The 18,448-nt window shown below is 37.7% G+C and overlaps 2 protein-coding genes across 3 annotated transcripts; both read left to right on the forward strand.

Moving 5' to 3' along the window:
* The first annotated feature begins 1,067 nt into the window (after positions 1-1,067).
* LOC130743265 (glycolate oxidase 1) lies at positions 1,068-5,915 on the forward strand. 2 transcript variants are annotated; one of them, XM_057595436.1, is made up of 12 exons: positions 1,068-1,078; positions 2,055-2,219; positions 2,632-2,756; positions 2,873-2,919; positions 3,288-3,365; positions 3,463-3,587; positions 3,965-4,031; positions 4,129-4,191; positions 4,596-4,665; positions 4,749-4,849; positions 4,951-5,055; positions 5,475-5,915. In XM_057595436.1, exons 2-12 carry the CDS (start codon positions 2,083-2,085, stop codon positions 5,670-5,672), a joined length of 1,116 nt encoding a protein of 371 aa, XP_057451419.1. In that variant the 5' UTR covers positions 1,068-1,078; positions 2,055-2,082; the 3' UTR covers positions 5,673-5,915. The 2 variants fall into 2 exon arrangements, with proteins under 2 accessions (XP_057451419.1, XP_057451420.1); XM_057595437.1 differs by lacking the exon at positions 1,068-1,078 and having other exon boundaries at positions 2,108-2,216; positions 2,625-2,756.
* A 6,771-nt stretch (positions 5,916-12,686) lies between these two features.
* On the forward strand, positions 12,687-17,251 carry LOC130743267 (ruBisCO large subunit-binding protein subunit beta, chloroplastic). The gene is made up of 14 exons (XM_057595439.1): positions 12,687-12,999; positions 13,086-13,211; positions 13,709-13,846; positions 13,954-14,049; positions 14,209-14,451; positions 14,537-14,771; positions 14,890-15,059; positions 15,377-15,454; positions 15,546-15,617; positions 15,702-15,806; positions 15,934-16,026; positions 16,104-16,196; positions 16,627-16,750; positions 16,980-17,251. Exons 1-14 carry the CDS (start codon positions 12,796-12,798, stop codon positions 16,991-16,993), a joined length of 1,791 nt encoding a protein of 596 aa, XP_057451422.1. The 5' UTR covers positions 12,687-12,795; the 3' UTR covers positions 16,994-17,251.
* The last annotated feature ends 1,197 nt before the right edge of the window (positions 17,252-18,448 follow it).

Raw genomic sequence — 18,448 nt, forward strand, 5'->3', positions numbered from 1 at the left:
CTGAAAAGCGTGGTAGTGATACACAATTTTTTCTAAAAGGCTTATCTAACGTACTCCATTATTACCCATCCTAGATACTATTAGATTATTTATAAAAGTTTGTGAAATTCTTAACCCACTAAATCTTAAACGTTATTAATCCATCTATTATGATGGGGTTAAATTGCTAGCACCATGCAAGTTAGACCACCCAACTTTTAAATCCCTTCATGACTTCATGTGGTTAAAAAAAATTCGGGAGAAATTATACAATAGCAACAGAAGTACCAAGTACCAACACATGTTGGTTCACTTTGCGAGGACAAAACACTTTCTCGTAATAAGTTGTGTGTTTGATTGCCACTATCAATGTGAGAGCTGTGTTGGTGAGTAATCTGTAAATATCTCTAATTCCGAAGCTCTGACCCGTGGTGGTGACCGGAGTCGAACCCACGCAAGCTTTTATTCACAAAAAGAAAAATACAATAACAACAGAAGTCGCTCAGTTTCTATATAGTTTTCAACATATGAAAATGGGTAAAATTGAGTGATTACACAGATTCTGTTTGTAAGATGACAAAGGACATTGCATTATTTTTTATCACATTATCTATAAGCTAGCATAGCCCCGTTATCAAACTGGGACATGGGCAATGGAAATAGAGTGGTGCTTGCTACTCTTCATTTTCAAGATTCCAAACACACATATCACAAGGATACAAACAAATAGTTTCGATATTTTTTCCATTATTGATTTTCAAATTTAGAGATGGGATGTTGATAATGAAGAAAGAATGAAAGAGTGTTGTGAAACACACAAGGCGTTTGTGGCTAAGAACCACACTTCCCTTTTTGTTGATGAGATTTGGTTGAAAATAATGCTCACCTCCAAAAGCTCATCCACTTGAAAATTCTTCTTCCATCTTTGCATAATTCCACGTTACAACAAGTTTGAGGCTCATCCTATTCTTTGTCTCTATTCTACTTATACTATTTCAACTGTGCCTAGTTTCCACTTCGTTCTGTTTCTATTTCTCAGTGGGAGTTCCTCTCTCTGGTTCCTCTGCATGCACAACCTTGCATAGTTTTCCAAACCAAGGTTTGTTTCCATGTTCATCAATATCATCACTTCATGTGCCCTTTATAGTCATGCTTCTTTAGAGATAGATTCTTGAAGAAATGAAGACATAAGAGTAGTGTTTGTGTGGATGCATCTATTTCAATCCTGGTTGTGTTTGTTAAACTGAATCAGTGCATGTGTTTGATGCTCACTCTTAAGGGGCGCTTGGTTCCACGTACAAATCTTCCATGATCACTTCTTTATCTAACATGAAAGTCTGCTCAGTTTCTAAAAACACTTATTCGCATAATCACTTCTTTGTCTAATATAATCAAATCTTATTTTGCTTCTTGTTTTATTGTTCTGTATTTTATGTGTGTATACTATTTTTTATCATAAGGTTGAGGAAATTTTGAGAATTTGGTGGTAAATTTACCGGGCTGGTTAGTTTTTCTTTCTGTAGTTTTTTTAAGAACACTCCAGTGATGCTATGATAAGTGGAATGATGTGTTGAATTATTAAAGAAAAATTGCATGCAGCCTTAATTTTCTCTGCGAAAGTTTTTCATTATAATTCTGAGATATGTCTATGTTTTCTTTCTTTTACTGCCACTATTTTTACTTTCTAAGTTTTAATTTCCACTTGAAATTAATTATCATCTCATCCAAAGTGTTTAGTTCACTCTTTAATGGCCTAAATCTGGTAAACTTTAGAATTTTCTTTTCCATTTTTCATTTACTTGACTAATCTAATAATTCCAAAGTTCTGGGTTTACAAATTACATAGTATCCTATGACCTATAATATTATCTGAAAATTCGAGTTAGGCCTAACTCTACCCAAAACACTAGCTCCGGGGTAAGTGTTTTTCTACCATTTAAAAGGATTATTTTGCCTAACCAATATGGGACTTCTCAACATATTATCATCTTCTTCACCTTTATAGCTGCAGATTGTGATGATAGAGCTTATAGATAAAAACATAGCTTATTAATGTGAACATTGATGAGCTGCAGGATTACTGAAGGCCAGCATCAACTGAAAATGGAGGTCACCAATGTCACAGAGTATGAGGCTATTGCAAAGCAGAAATTGCCAAAGATGGCGTTTGACTACTACGCATCTGGTGCAGAGGACCAGTGGACTTTGCAGGAGAACAGAAATGCCTTCTCAAGAATTTTGTAAGATTTTCCCTACATATTATTTACACTAGTTAGTCACCAAACTATGTTTCTTTTCTATGCACCTTTAATTTTTTGTGAAGTGAATGGTTAACTTGGTCCCTGAAAGATTTTACTGCTGCCAAGCTAGTCATTGGAAGAACGAAATACGTCTTTGAATGGGTTAAGCATCGGATAAGTTAGTGCCTATGGTCAGTTTTGGTCAACTGTGAAGTTAGTCTTGTAGAGACTAACATGGCTGACAATCATAGTCTTTCAGACGTATTTCCTTCTAAAGTAGACTAACTTGTATGTGGCAAAATCTTTCATGAACCAAGCTCACTATTCACTTATTTTTTGTACACCTTTATCTCTATGAATGCAAAGCAAACAAATATTGATGTACTGAAAAGTGTGAGTGGAAAACATGCAGGTTCCGGCCACGAATTCTTATTGATGTGAGCAAGATAGACATGGCAACTACTGTTCTGGGCTTCAAAATATCCATGCCAATCATGATTGCCCCAACAGCCTTCCAGAAAATGGCTCATCCGGAGGGTAAATTATATTGAATAGTTTTATTCCAAATCCCCCTTTCTTGTTAAAACACTGCTAAAACCATACACAAGGCATGGATTTGTGTTGGATGATATATGTTTTTCTTTATTTTGCAGGAGAATATGCAACTGCAAGAGCTGCATCAGCTGCTGGAACAATCATGGTACATCTATTTTATGTTTATATTCTTCTTAATTAAGGATCTCCAAGTTTTGATTTTGTAAGAATCAGTGTGCAATCACTTTAGAGGGCATATCTCTTCTTTATCCATAATTCAATATAGAAACTTTTGTAACTTGCAACTTGGGGGTTTGCTGAGAGTGTTATTTGCTCCCTTGTTCATAATGCCTTTGTTACTTATCCATATAAAAGATATCAACTAGTTTTATGTTAGCTGCTGAAGGTATAACATTAACCTCCTCGTATACTTGGGTTTGAGACCGGCTGTGCTTAGTTAATGCCTTTGTTACTTAATGCAGAATATTTCATTCACCAATCCTCAATTAAGAATTAACCTTTTGGTTGTTACAGACTTTGTCCTCATGGGCCACTTCAAGTGTTGAAGAGGTGGCTTCAACAGGACCTGGAATTCGCTTTTTCCAGCTATATGTAAGCTTCAACAATTCTTCCTTTAGTTTGAGTTCCATACATTATCTCTTATTTGAATTATTATTTACTGGTGAAAATGCAATGCTATGTTGTTTAGGTGTACAAGGATAGGAATGTGGTTGCTCAGCTTGTGAGGAGAGCTGAAAGAGCTGGATTCAAAGCTATTGCCCTTACTGTTGATACCCCAAGACTAGGACGCAGAGAAGCTGATATCAAGAACAGGTACAATTCTTCAGCCTTTTTAAATCAGTTGCGTTTGGGTAAACAACTTAATTAAGTGCTTATAGCAATAAACACTTATTGTATACGCGCATATTCATAAGCCAATTTGAGAATATTATTGAAATAAACTCAAAATTGGTAATGGGTAGGCTTATTCATAAGCTAATTTGAGCAGTTGATGGAAATAAGCTCAAAGCAGGTTATAGGTAGGTTCATAAGCTATTTATGTAAGCTCTCCCAAACGCTTGCATAAGCGTTTATGCTATAAGACAAGCTCAAATAAGCTCTTCCAAATAGGGAAGTAGCTCTTTTTGCGACTTTTACCTTTACAGGTTCAAATCTTGTTATGAAAATTGCTGATCAATTGTCTCTTACAGATTCAATCTGCCACCATATTTGACATTGAAGAACTTTGAAGGTTTAAACCTTGGCTCAATGGACAAAGTAAGATCAGTTATTACAAAATTATTTGAAATTTCTGATGGTCGATTTATTTTCCTTACCTTCATCACTGATTGAATTGTTATCTTGGTCCTTTCAGGCTGATGACTCTGGACTTGCTTCATATGTTGCTGGTCAAATTGATCGTACTCTAAGTTGGCAGGTATGTAAAATCATCAAACAAAGCATTCTTTTCCTTCATTTTTATCCAGCTCGTATGGCAGACAAAGTTTCATTATATTGAAATCCAAGTGACAAATATACTTACATAGATAATTGATTTGGTTCATAAGTTGTATGCATGCTGACATTAGACAAAGAATACTCCTGCATAGTGCAGAAAAGAGTGTAGAATAATAAAGCTCAATTTGATCAATCGGTTAAGATGATACAGACATGTACAAAGAACCACATTTAGAGGCACCGATAAGAAGGAGTCAATAAAACAATAAAGAACATTGGAAGATAATGTTAAAAGCGGCCTTTGGTCAATAGTATCCCACAAAATTTGGTTTGATAGAGCGCACTGGAGCCAGTATAGCTGATCTCACTCTATTGATTATACAGGATGTGAAGTGGCTCCAGACAATCACCAAGCTGCCAATTCTGGTGAAGGGTGTACTGACTGCTGAGGACAGTAAGGAAAAAAAACCTGTTTTCATCTCTTATTAATCTTTGATTGAATATTTGATTAATGTCTTCTTGAACTGAATTTGGCAGCAAGGATAGCGGTACAAAGTGGTGCAGCTGGAATAATAGTGTCCAACCATGGAGCTAGACAACTTGATTATGTCCCAGCCACCATAAGTGCCTTAGAAGAGGTACATAAATTAACTTCATGTTACATCCATCTCAATCAGCTTGAAATTAATTTATTCTAAGGATCTTTATTTATATACTTTGTATTGTTGAAATAACTTAGGTTGTTAAAGCTGCTCAAGGCCGTATTCCTGTGTTTTTGGATGGTGGTGTTCGCCGTGGAACTGATGTCTTCAAGGCATTGGCACTTGGTGCTTCTGGCATATTTGTGAGTACATCATAAACCTCTTCTGAAAATTCATTCTTAGTTCTTGATATGAGGTCTTACTTTGGTTACCATCATCCTAACTTAGATCGTCAATAATATTTTGACACTGGTCTTAAAAACTTATAACTCATCACACATGCTAAAATATTATTGGGCACTTAAAATTAGAGTAATTTTACCGCTCCACTTAGGTGTCTACCCATAATTATACTGAATAGCTGCTCTATATCTAGAAGAAACAAGAAAATCTGGTTCTTAAGTTTAAAAAATTGTTTATAAATTAATTTTAACTCATAAGAAGAATATACATTATATAACATGTACTAAAATGTTGGTAGTAAAAACATATTACACGGATTGACCTGTTTTTAACTTGGTCCACCATAGAATTGCTCGTAACAAATTTTGGTGTATGTCAGATTGGACGCCCTGTGGTGTATGCCTTGGCTGCTGAAGGAGAGACTGGTGTGAGAAAAGTGCTGCAGATGCTCCGCGACGAGTTTGAGCTAACCATGGCCTTAAGTGGGTGCCGCTCACTCAAGGAAATCACCCGTGACCACATTGCCACAGACTGGGACGCTCCTCGCGTTCAGCCTCGTGCCCTGCCAAGATTATAATTAAAAAACCAGAACACTCCAAGTTTGAAACAAACACTACTTGTATGTGTATGTCTCAACGTTCTTATGCTTTCTTTTCCTTTTTTGCCAGAACCAACTCATTTTAAGGTTCTTATGCTTCCAAATCTACCTGCTTCCTATGTAAGCATTATATGTTGATACTACTTGTGTTATTGCTTCTGGGTTCAGTACTCTACTCACTGTATATTCTTTTTACCAAAATACACAACTACTGTTAAATGATGTTTGTGATCTTGGTACTAATTAACAGGCTTAATTATGGATTTAGAGCTACGAATTTCGAGAGAAGGGAAGAATTATAGGCATCAATTAAAAGAAATTAGTTTTTTAATCCATATTTCACAGAAAAAAACAGTTTCTAATTATAATTTTAGATTTCAGTTTAATCTTTAGTTTTAATTTTAATTTGAATGAAAACGCAATCTTAAATCCAAACCCAAATTCCTATATCATATAAGAGTTTACACCTGTCGCACCTCTGATTCAAATGCGGCGGATGGAGATTCAGATAGAAATGATTTTCTTTAAGCTTAATATTCGGATTCTGGCTGGGGAGGAAGTCCTCTCCCACTTGAAAGCTAAATAAGGACACAATATAAGCCCCTCAAAATGTCCAATTTTAGATCTCATTATTATTACGTGTTTTTATCGGTCACACCTTTTTTTCTTTTTACGAGAACTACTATTTAGTAAGAATGTAGAAAGCAAGAAATACAATGATAGATTAGGTGGCCAAAAACTATTGGTTAGTATGTGATAGCAATTCCGCAAGTGTACGGATTGATCGAAGTAATACAAAAGATTGTCGAACCACAAGGATAGTTATATGTTAATTTGATCTTGGAGAATAATGTTTGGAATGGAAAAGAAAAATAAATATAGTTTAGAGTTTGTTGTGATGAAAGCAATTGTAACAAAAGCATAAACAAGAATCTAGTAAAACTTATGAGAAAACAATATCCTGGGTCAAGTTTCACATAATTCAGTTATGTTACTCACAATCTAATTCATATATGAACTCTTAGAAACATTTCTATGGTGATGTAGCATTTACCTTCACTTCTTAATACCTTAATCAAGCAACAAACTTAATAATCATGATAATTCACCATGAGTTACAATGAGTTACATGAGTTACACTGTTGTTTTGATGGTTTCTTGAGATTCTTTTCAGATTTGATAGGTTTTTGACATGGGAACATGTCAATAATCATGATAATTCAACATCCCTTCATTCAATTCAGCAAATAAAACCCCCAATGTGAAATCAACACTCATGAATTCAAACGACTTCAACTCAAAACTGACCATAAGAATTACTCTCTAACTAAACTAATAAAAAGACCAAATAAATTGATTAAAAACACCTAAATTAATGCAGATGCAATTATGAATTAAAAAGGGACTCAACTTGATTTAAAACTCAATAAAGGACTCAAAAAAGAAAAGAAAGAAACAAGAAGGACTCGAAAAACATAGAATAAACCTCTGGTCATCAGTAAAAAGAGACTCAACTTGACTTAAAACTCAATAAATGACTCAAAAAGGAAAAGAAAGAAACAAGAAGGACTCGAAAAACATAGAATAAACCTCTAGTCATCAATATTCTACAAAGTAAAAAATGGCTTGAAAATAGCTACATGTGATTTTACCGGAAAACAATGAAACTATGGTTTTTAAATTTTTATGATCTGTACGATTAAGTATTTTCCTTTTTTTTTACATTTACCTTTGGTTTGATTTAGACCCCAAGAGGCCAAGAAGCACTTTTGTATAAGAAAAATTTGGTCAAATACATTATACTAGTTGCCCACTATGTCACCCACTCTATACACTAGCCTTGCCACCCTCTCTATATATTAGCATTGGAAATTCAAGCACCCAAGTTGAATACTATGCCATGTGCATATGGAGACGGTGCCTCTTTGTTTGAAGAATTGGAATGGCTATGGTATAGGCATTTAATGCATTGCCAGGGACGGTGCAGCCATGTTGAAAGATGATGCTATGCATACACATTGGAGCGTACACACTAGCTGCAGTTGCTATAAATTGGCATGAAAGCTGAATGGAAAATTCATTCCAACACTTGAAAGCATTTCAGTAGCTAGAGAAAAATCTCAGAGTGAGAATATCTTAGTGTAAGAAATTCTTGGGTGCAATTGGGTTGTGGGTTTGTGAGAGAGTGTGAGTGTTTGTAAACACAGTGTATATTTCTCCTTTCTATAAAAGGTCTGCAGCAGCCCGGAGACGTAGGCATAATTGGCCGAACTCCGTTATCAATTTATGTGTGTGTGCTATTATTCCGCATTTAATCGCTATTCCACGAATCTGATTATGGGGAAATTTTGCATAGTTTCCTAACAACTGGCATCAGAGCTGGTTGGTTCTTTATGCTAATTTTCGGGGTGAGAGTACTGTTCACGTGAATAGTAATTTTCGTGAATAATGAAAATTGGTCAGTGTTACCAATCTTTCTGGAGGTTTGCATAAATTGTCAGAAGCGATCCAGAGGAGTCAGATTCGAGTGGGAGCAATGACAGCTGACGAAGGAAAGGTGAAAATTGAGAAGTTCGATGGTGCGGACTTCGCCTTTTGGAAGATGCAAATAGAGGATTATTTGTATCAGAAAAGCATGCATCAACCTCTCACGGGCATCAAACCAACATATATGAAGGAAGATGATTGGAATCTTCTGGATAGAAAAGCTCTTGGAGTCATTCGATTGATGTTATCCCGTAACGTTGCTTTCAACATTGCAAAAGAAAAGACTACGGCTGGTCTTATGAAGACCCTTGCCAACATGTATGAAAAGCCATCGACCTCAAACAAAGTTCATTTGATGAGGCGACTGTTCAACTTACGGATGACAGAAGGTGCGTCAACGGCGCAACATCTAAACGAACTCAGCACAGTTACAACCCAGTTGAGTTCAGTTGGAATCGACTTTGACGATGAAGTACATGCTTTGATACTTTTGTCTTCCCTACCAGACAGTTGGAATGCTACCGTCACAACTGTGAGTAGCTCATCGGGAAGCAACAAGTTGAAATTTGATGATGTTCGTGACTTGGTTCTCAGTGAAGAGATCCGGTGGAGAGAGTCAGGTGAATCATCAACCTCTTCGGTATTGCATACAGAGTCAAGAGGCAGAAGTTCAACCAGAGGAAGCGGACGCGGTAAATCAAAGGCGAGACAATCAAAGTCTAGAAATCATCATAGTTCTAACAACTCAAAGACTATCGAGTGTTGGAACTGCGGGAAGACGGGACACTACAAAAACCAGTGCAGGAGTGCACTGAAGAATCAGGAGGCGAAAGAAGAGGCGAACATTGCTTCAACCTCAGGAGGAGATGTTCTGATATGTTCTTTGGAGAACAAGGAAGAGTCTTGGGTGTTAGACTCTGGAGCATCCTTTCACACAACTTCGCAGAGAGAATTCTTTGAGAATTATGTCCCTGGAAACCTCGGTAAAGTTTACCTTGGTAATGAACAACCTTGTGAGGTTGTGGGAAAAGGTGTAGTGAAGATCAAGTTGAACGAGTCCATTTGGGAACTGAAGAATGTCAGACATGTTCCTGACCTGACGAAGAACTTAATCTCAGTAGGCCACCAGTTGGCCGATGAAGGCTACAAAACAACTTTTTAGAGATAGTGGAAAATTTCAAAGGGTGCAATGACGATAGCTCGCGGAAAAAGGAGTGGTACTCTTTACAAGATAGGAGGAGCATGTCATTTGATTGCAGTTGCATCAAATGAAAATCCCAATCTATGGCACCAGAGACTTGGCCATATGAGCGTGAAAGGGATGAAGATCATGCACTCAAGGGGGAAACTTCCAGGTCTTCAATCAGTAGAAATTGACATGTGTGAAGACTGCATATTTGGAAAGCAGAAGAGAGTCAGCTTTCAGACAAGTGGAAGAACCCCAAAGAAAGAGAGACTTGAGCTTGTTCACTCTGATGTTTGGGATCCAACAACTGTCTCATCCATTAGTGGGAAACGATACTTTGTGACTTTTATTGACGATCACTCCAGAAAGGTATGGGTGTACTTTATAAAACAAAAGTCTGAAGTATTTGAGGCTTTCAAGATGTGGAAAGCCATGGTGGAAAATGACACAGAATTGAAGGTAAAAATGCTCAGAACCGACAATGGTGGTGAATATGTAGACACCAGATTCAAGAAGTTCTGCTATGAGCATGGGATCAGAATGGGGAGGACTGTGCCGGGTACGCCTCAACACAACGGTGTAGCTGAGCGTATGAACTGAACGTTGTCAGAAAGAGCCAGAAGTTACGCGCTTACCACTACGCCAAAACCAATTGGTGTTAGGGAGGGCGCAACGTTATTTCCTTATAGCGTAGCAGACAGCGCCCCGTTTCGAACGCTACCTAGCAGGCAGGATGCTGGCCCACCTGGACCCAACAATCCCCCCCAGCACCTGCTAGCCAAACCAGCTGCACAACATGCCTTCCGTGGGATTCGAACACGGGACCTAGCTCTGATACCAATTGAAGGATCACGCGCTGCGTTATTTCCTTATAGTGTAGCAGACAGCGCCCCGTTTTGAACGCTACCTAGCAGGCAGGATGCTGGCCCACCTGGACCCAACAAAGTTTGCGCGTGTAGTCAGGCTTACCAAAGCAGTTTTGGGCAGAAGCAGTCAACTTAGCAGCTTACTTGATCAACCGAGGTCCATCGATACCATTGGAGCATAAAATACCAGAAGAGGTGTGGAGCGAAAAAGAGGTGAAACTCTCACATCTTAGAGTTTTTTGGTTGTGCAGTATATGTGCACATCAGTGATCAAGGCATAAACAAACTTTGGCCGAACTCTGTTATCAATTTGTGTGTGTGTGCTATTATTCCGCATTTAATCGCTATTCCACGAATCTGATTATGGGGAAATTTTGCATAGTTTCCTAACAAAAAAGTTCAAAAGCAAAAGTCCCAAAATCACTTAACTCAAGAAAATAACTTTTGAGAAAACTAATCACTGAAATCTGTAGATCCTTTAGTGGGGAACAACATTTATGAAAGCACTTTTGAAAAATCTCAAGTTGGGAATTTGACAAAAGCTAAAAGCTCAACTTCCAAACACAAAGTTTATATCTATAGAAAGGAAACAACAAGCTCTACAACATTAGTGAAAGCACTTAATCCAAAAAAGTCTAATACACCCCAAGAAGTCCTACGTCTAACGACCATTCGAACAAGATGTGCCTCTTCTTGTCCCTCGAACACATCTCCAGTCGTCTCCAATGACACTCTCGATGAAAGGTCCATCACGAAAAAAGCTTCAACGGCGTAGCACTTCGGCGTCTAACAGTGTTAGGCGCCCAAACAACAGGTAGCAAGCAAGAAAGGGTCAACTCCGACACACAGACTCAAACAAAGCATGTTATAGCAAGTAGATAAGGCATATATAGTTCAACATCCAATCCTAAGTAAAGGCTCTAGTCAAGTAGTTTCCTAGGGTTAATCTAGATATGAATGTACAGTTAAGGTCCATCCCCTTACCAAAACAAATGATCCGGATAAAAAAAAAGCAACCATAAGGAATGAAGCTTAATCACGCACTGATATCAGAAATTTTTCATGTTTGTGTTCCCTTTACATCTGTTGGTCGTGATTTGGTTCAATAGACGGAGACACCGGATGGATCATACTCGACACATTCAGCGTATGCGTCCTTTCGAAGCATGATGGGGATGATCATCATCCTTGTTGGAAGCACATTTGGAGGAGCAAGGTACCAGAAAAATACGGTTTTTTCTTTGGTTAATTGCGAAGGGAGCACTTCCGACGAACTCCAAGCGGTGACACAACCACTCATGTACCTCGGCGGCTTGTCCTAGATGTGAGGCTGAGGATGAAGACCTTGATCATGTGTTCAGAGGGTGTGAAAACTCTTGAAAGTTATGGTACCATTTTGGAATGCAATTTCCTTCTCTTTCGGGTGTTGAACCGTCCCAAGCTTGGTTCAGAAGGCTCCTCTCGCAACCGGGTCACATATTGGCAGTGGCAGTCCTTTGGTGGGCGTGGCACTGGTGGAATGCAAGTGTTTTTAATGAGTGTCCATGGCCATTAAATTACGTGCTACGCCAGATTTTGCTAAACACGTCGAGTTGGGGACGCAGGTCGACGCCAGCTCTGTTGCAGCACCCGCTGCACCAACAACACCCTTCTAATTCCGTGCGCATCATGGTATATTGTAGTTGGAATCCTGTTACGATGAGGATGGGTTGTGGAGTGATTGTCCAGGGCACATTTGGCTGCTAGAGTGTTAGGTGTGTAGGACGTCAAATAACCATGTAGCAAGTACAACGTTTTTGGCTGAAATTCTAGCCATTGAACTTGGCCTTCAGCACGGTCGGGACCTTGGGTATCGTAATATTATCTGCTGTACAGATTGCTCAGGTGTGTTGAGTATACTTTAACCTGCGACTGTTGTTGATCAATACTAGGCTAGAGAGGATATTGAACAGGTGAGAGGTATGCTTTAATAGGACTAACAAGTTGTGTTGATTCAGATACCACGAAGTAAGAACAGTGCTGCGAATATGTTGGCTCGCCAAGCCGCGAGGGAGGGTACGCTGCGTCGTGTCTGGAGGTTACCACCTTCAAGCCTGATCTCATCCCCGTTGCAGGATGCATTATATTAGTTGTTTTGCTTTGTTTTCATTTCCTATGTAACCAAAAGAAAAGCTCCACACCTATGACATCATTTCTCCTTATTTGAATTAAAATTATTTTTCCTATCTCCAAAAAAAACTCATAAATTAAAATTTTTTTTGAGACATGTTTAGATTTGACCCAATATATAAGTAGATGAAATGGAAAATATTTGACACTATAAAAAAAGTAAAAAGTTCTAGAGCATTCTAAAGTAAGACAAATCCAATCCAACGGCTGAGATGAAACAGAAGTTTCAAGATGGCATATCCCTCGTCCCCTCGTTCATTTCTCACAATAAAAACCTAATCTCCACACTCACTCTTTCAACTACTTCACCTACAAAACAACACAGCACCACTTCACTTCATTTCATTTCATTTCATTATCCATAACCCAACCCTCTTAAACCCTATCCCCAACCATGGCGTCAACCGCTGCCGGCTCCTGCAACCTCTCCTCCTCCGCCTCCATCTCCGCCTTCCCCTTCGCCGGCGGCGCGAGACGGAGCAGCAGCAGCAGCAGCAACAGCGTTGTTTTATCCAGGAAGACCCGCAACCTCAAGGTCTCCGCCATGGCTAAGGAGTTGCATTTCAACAAGGATGGTTCCGCTATCAAGAGGCTTCAGGTACAGTGAGACCGTGTGAGTAGATTGTTGACATAAACGAGTGATTTGTTTCAGGGTTTGTGATGTTTTGTTTGTTTGTGTGACAGGCTGGCGTGAACAAGCTTGCGGATCTGGTTGGTGTTACTCTTGGTCCTAAAGGGAGGAATGTTGTTCTTGAGAGCAAGTATGGTTCACCTAAAATTGTCAATGATGGTGTTACTGTTGCTAAAGAGGTGTGAATTTCAATCTCATAATATACTATATATATATATGTATATATTCAAGTTGTTTGGATGAGTTTAGGTTCTGGGAAATTTTATTAACTCTTTGTTTTGTTCAATTCAAGGAGGGTAGCGGAAGAGAATTCTAGAGCTTGTTTGATCACAGTTTCAGTTTTTAAAACTAAAATACCGCGACTAAAATTATAATTTTTTTAATGTTGGAAAACATCTAATTAGTTTTTAAAAATTGCAGTTAAACAAGCCCTTAGTTGTTTTAAAATTTGGTTAAAGGAGGGGTGGGATTTTCAAACATTATTGTGTTTATTGTTTGCTTTGTTGTGGTTAAGGATTATTCATTTAAGCTAAAATTATGGACTGAACAAGATATGTTTTTTAAAAGTTCTTTTGTCACCCTTCAATTAGATACTATGTTAAGTTTCATGTTACTGTGAATTAATTATGTTATGTGGGTGTTTATTCTGATGCTTTGTCGCATTTGGCTTGAAAAGGTTGAGTTGGAGGATCCTGTTGAGAATATCGGTGCCAAGTTGGTGAGACAGGCAGCTGCCAAGACTAACGATTTGGCTGGTGATGGAACCACAACCTCGGTTGTCCTAGCTCAGGGTCTTATTGCGGAAGGTGTCAAGGTTGGTTTTATTCTTTCCTTAGATTTATATAACAAGTAACTAATACTTGGTTGGCTCTGTTTCGTTTGTTACATTACAAGGTCCTCATTTTTAGCATAATTTTGCAGGTTGTTGCAGCGGGTGCCAACCCTGTTCTTATTACCCGTGGCATTGAGAAGACAACGAAAGCTCTAGTAGCTGAGCTTAAAAAGATGTCGAAAGAGGTGAAGTGTTTCTTCTCTTTTGAGTGTCTGTGTTTAAGCATGTTTATTTAGTATTACTTGAATGCTCCCCACTCTTTGCTTATTTTTATGTTTTATTGCACAAATATTGTAAACGTATTTCTGCTTAGACTGAGCGAGCTGCGGTTACATGGGTTGCAGGTTGAAGATAGTGAGTTGGCGGATGTGGCAGCAGTCAGTGCTGGGAACAATATTGAAGTAGGAAGTATGATAGCAGAAGCTTTGAGCAAGGTTGGTAGAAAGGGTGTTGTGACACTTGAGGAGGGAAAGAGTGCTGAAAATGCTCTATATGTTGTTGAGGGGATGCAATTTGACCGTGGTTATATTTCACCATACTTTGTTACTGACAGTGAGAAAATGTCAGTTGAGTTTGAGAACTGTAAGGTAAGACATCTTTTTTCTGTAATGTTTACTATATAACTTTCTTGTGTATTTACTTAAAATCTTATGTGGTGTTTTTGTTCTGCAGTTGCTTTTAGTTGATAAAAAGATAACCAACGCAAGGGATCTTATTAACATACTTGAGGATGCAATTAGAAATGGTTTCCCTATTTTGATCATTGCGGAGGATATTGAACAAGAAGCTTTAGCGACCCTGGTGGTGAACAAACTTAGAGGATCACTAAAGATTGCAGCACTTAAGGCCCCTGGGTTTGGAGAACGCAAGAGCCAGTACCTTGATGATATTGCCATTTTGACAGGAGGTTTATAAATTTTGAAGATTGATGTCTATGTTCTGTTTGATTTGGAAGTGTAAAGTTGTTTCTTAACCTTTTTGTGTACAGCTGTTTTTAAAATGGTGTTTTACCAATTGGCTTACAGGTACTGTGATCAGAGAAGAGGTTGGTCTTACTTTAGACAAAGCTGGGAAAGAGGTTCTGGGTGAGGCCTCCAAGGTGGTGCTTACCAAGGATTCAACCACAATTGTTGGTGATGGAAGTACCCAAGAAGCTGTGAACAAAAGAGTTGCACAAATCAAGAACCAGATTGAGGTTTTCCTCTCTCTATCACTCTCTCTCTCCCCCCTCCTGGCAAAAATGTTTGTTTATACTGATGGCATGTTCCTTGGAGATGTTGGACTGAGAGAATGAGTAATGATATACACTCTAGAATGAAGAAACAATTCTGAGCTTAGACTGAATGATATGAAAAACACGTATAGATAGATGGAATCAGTTACTAGTGAGTGTGTTCACACATGCACATGGTCTCACATTGGTAGGAACTCTCCAGATGGAAGAGTATGGGGGATGTTTTGATATTTATCATTCCTCAGGCATTAAATTAAATATGTTTACATTCTATGTAGGCTGCAGAACAAGACTATGAAAAGGAAAAGCTCAGTGAAAGAATTGCAAAACTGTCTGGTGGTGTCGCCGTGATACAGGTAAAAATATACTCACTGAAATATGATATTATATATGGTGTAATTTTGCCAAACATTATTTGGTGTAATTTTGTATTCCATATGTATGTAGGTTGGAGCACAAACTGAGACAGAACTCAAAGAAAAGAAATTGAGAGTTGAAGATGCTCTTAACGCCACAAAGGTATATTTTTTTTCTTTCCCCAAATGCTCATGAGTTTTTATCTATTTATTTGTTTCTATAAGCAAACATTTTGTTGACTTTCAGGCAGCTGTTGAGGAAGGTATTGTAGTAGGTGGTGGGTGTACTCTGCTAAGACTTGCGTCAAAGGTGGATGCAATCAAGGCTACCCTAGATAACGATGAAGAGAAAGTGAGTCATATATTTGATATAGCAAGAACTCAAGTTTCTTGAACATGGACATGTTTTTTGTTTTGGGTGAATATTTATTGCTTTTTGACTCAGATTCTGACCTTAGAACTTACAATGACTGGTGCAGGTTGGAGCAGATATTGTTAAAAGAGCTCTTAGTTACCCTCTAAAATTAATTGCTAAGAATGCTGGTGTAAATGGCAGTGTTGTGAGTGAGAAGGTATGAAGATTTGCTTAATTTGGATGTTCTCAGTACTCTTTCATTCTGCATGTGATGATGTGACATTTTTTGGACAGGTTCTTTCTAGTGACAATTTTAGATATGGATATAATGCTGCCACTGGTAAATATGAAGATTTAATGGCTGCTGGTATCATTGATCCAACAAAGGTGCTCTATCAATATAGCTTTGCATAGTCTTTTTAATTTACCTGCATGTGATATTGCATATCTCTAGCAAAGGTTACATAATCAGGAGTGAAGATGACATGATATTCAATACTTGCATATGGATGTCTAAAGAATGTTTTGACTACTTTTGATTTTTGTACTCAACATGAGTTTCTTCATACTTGAATACTACCCCAAAATAATAACTACATACAGAGGTAATATATTTAAGGAGAGAAACAATACCTGAACTATTTTATTTTCTTTACTTTCCTGTCTATGCATTGATGTGTAATACTTACATGATATAACTAAAATATTAAAAGGCTTTTCTGAAGAGAATCAACTCAGCATGCTTCTGCTACACTACACTATGATAGTTGTGCTAGAATTGAAATTTTGATTACTCTATCATCCTCTTTTTCTACAGGTGGTTAGATGTTGTCTGGAACATGCATCCTCTGTGGCCAAAACCTTCTTAATGTCAGATTGTGTAGTTGTTGAGATTAAGGAACCAGAGCCTGTAGTTGCTGGCAACCCTATGGACAACTCAGGTATGTAGTTTAAATGAGGCATTTGAGGCTGTAAGATTTTTTATGTTTCTATTGATTTATCAATACTTTAATGATATCTAGAACTTTAAGGTTCTTTCCTATTATTTTGTGTATCCTTGAATTTCAAAGTGTATGATAATGAGATTGAAATTATTCTTGGGGTGAAATGATCTTTAGTTCTTTCGTTCTTCAAATGTAGTCTTCTGACTATGTGTTACTTTTCTGTCAGGATATGGGATTTAAGGCAATGACTGCTTCAGTTAGAACAAGATTTTCCCCATTCCTTTGATGAAGAACATATGATTTGGCAGCTATTTTATTGGTAGCAGCAAATCCAAATTAAGGCGGATGTAGTGTGGTGAACTAGATAGAGTGACGGATTTTTGTTTAATAATAATGAAATTCTTTTTGCTAATTACATCATCCATAAATCTATCATAGCACGATTTTTGTTTTGTACTTGTTATTTTTCGCTGGAAGAAAATATTCAGTTCCTGCTCCTTTACGTTGTGCACTCAAAGTGTTAATTGGATAACAATTGTTACACAATTCCCTTCTAGTTCTGTGATAATAATTGTGATCTTAATAGGAATAATGGTTAAAGTTATGACAACTCAGACATAGGCGTGTTTAATTGTTGGGTTCAGCTGGGAAAGTTCAATCTGTTAAAAACTGAATAATAGCATACATAGCATACATTACTCGCAACTGAATGGCTAATCAGATTATAATATTAGAGGTTGCATCCATGAACCATAATAACTTCATAGACCCCTTTCTTATGCTTATCTTCAAGCTTCAATAACTTATGATAAGTGCTTCTGACCACAAGTGTTTAATCTAGCTGTTTTTTCAGACACACTCTAAGGCAGGGATACCTAGTTAGCTGGTAAACAAAAAGTGAGCAATTGAATGCCCTATTTATCATGAACTTCTGCAGTCTGCACCTCCTCCACGGCTGCACCTTTCTTCAATCTAACCAATGTATCTCCCTTCATGGTCTCATGGTGTGCATAGACTAGGTTTTGTCCATTACACTCATCCATATCTTGATTGCCTATTACACCCATCCATGTCTTTGCAGTGTTATGAAGTTCTCATCTTTGTTTCTTCGATTTTGCAATTCATAAACTCTCATGGTTCTTGATGGAAACAGAGCACTCAAGTTCCTTGACTCTTGCAAAAGAACATGGAAATGCTCCTAATATAACTCAGAAGGAACTGGGAGGGTTAGATAAATCAAGATCAACATACTAATGGAAGTCACGTGATCCTATCAAGTAAGGATAGGATCACGTTTCTTCGACGACCACTATTCTAAGGCTCTTTGATTAGGAATAGTGGCCGTACAACCTAGATAAAAAAATCATTTGGGCTTTCTATTAGTAATCATGATCCTATGCTATGCATACTTAACTCCACTTTAATTTCTAAGCCCACTATGTTTTTGTAACACTAAATTCTAGTTAATGGACTTAATACCCTACTTGGTTAGTCATTGAAATCCAACGCCTAAGAAAAATACTATTGGATCTAAGCCCATTATACGCATAAAATCCCATTCTACTTTATGTAACCGAATTTCATCTTTTATCATAGGTGTCTAACATCATATATTTTAGATAGAGTAAATTACTTTCCACTACCTTAAGTTTCCTTATATGATATCAAATTCTAAACTAACTGAAATATTACATT

The sequence above is a fragment of the Lotus japonicus genome, chromosome 3 (assembly GCF_012489685.1).
Source record: "Lotus japonicus ecotype B-129 chromosome 3, LjGifu_v1.2".
In the NCBI taxonomy this organism is placed as follows: Eukaryota; Viridiplantae; Streptophyta; class Magnoliopsida; order Fabales; family Fabaceae; genus Lotus; species Lotus japonicus.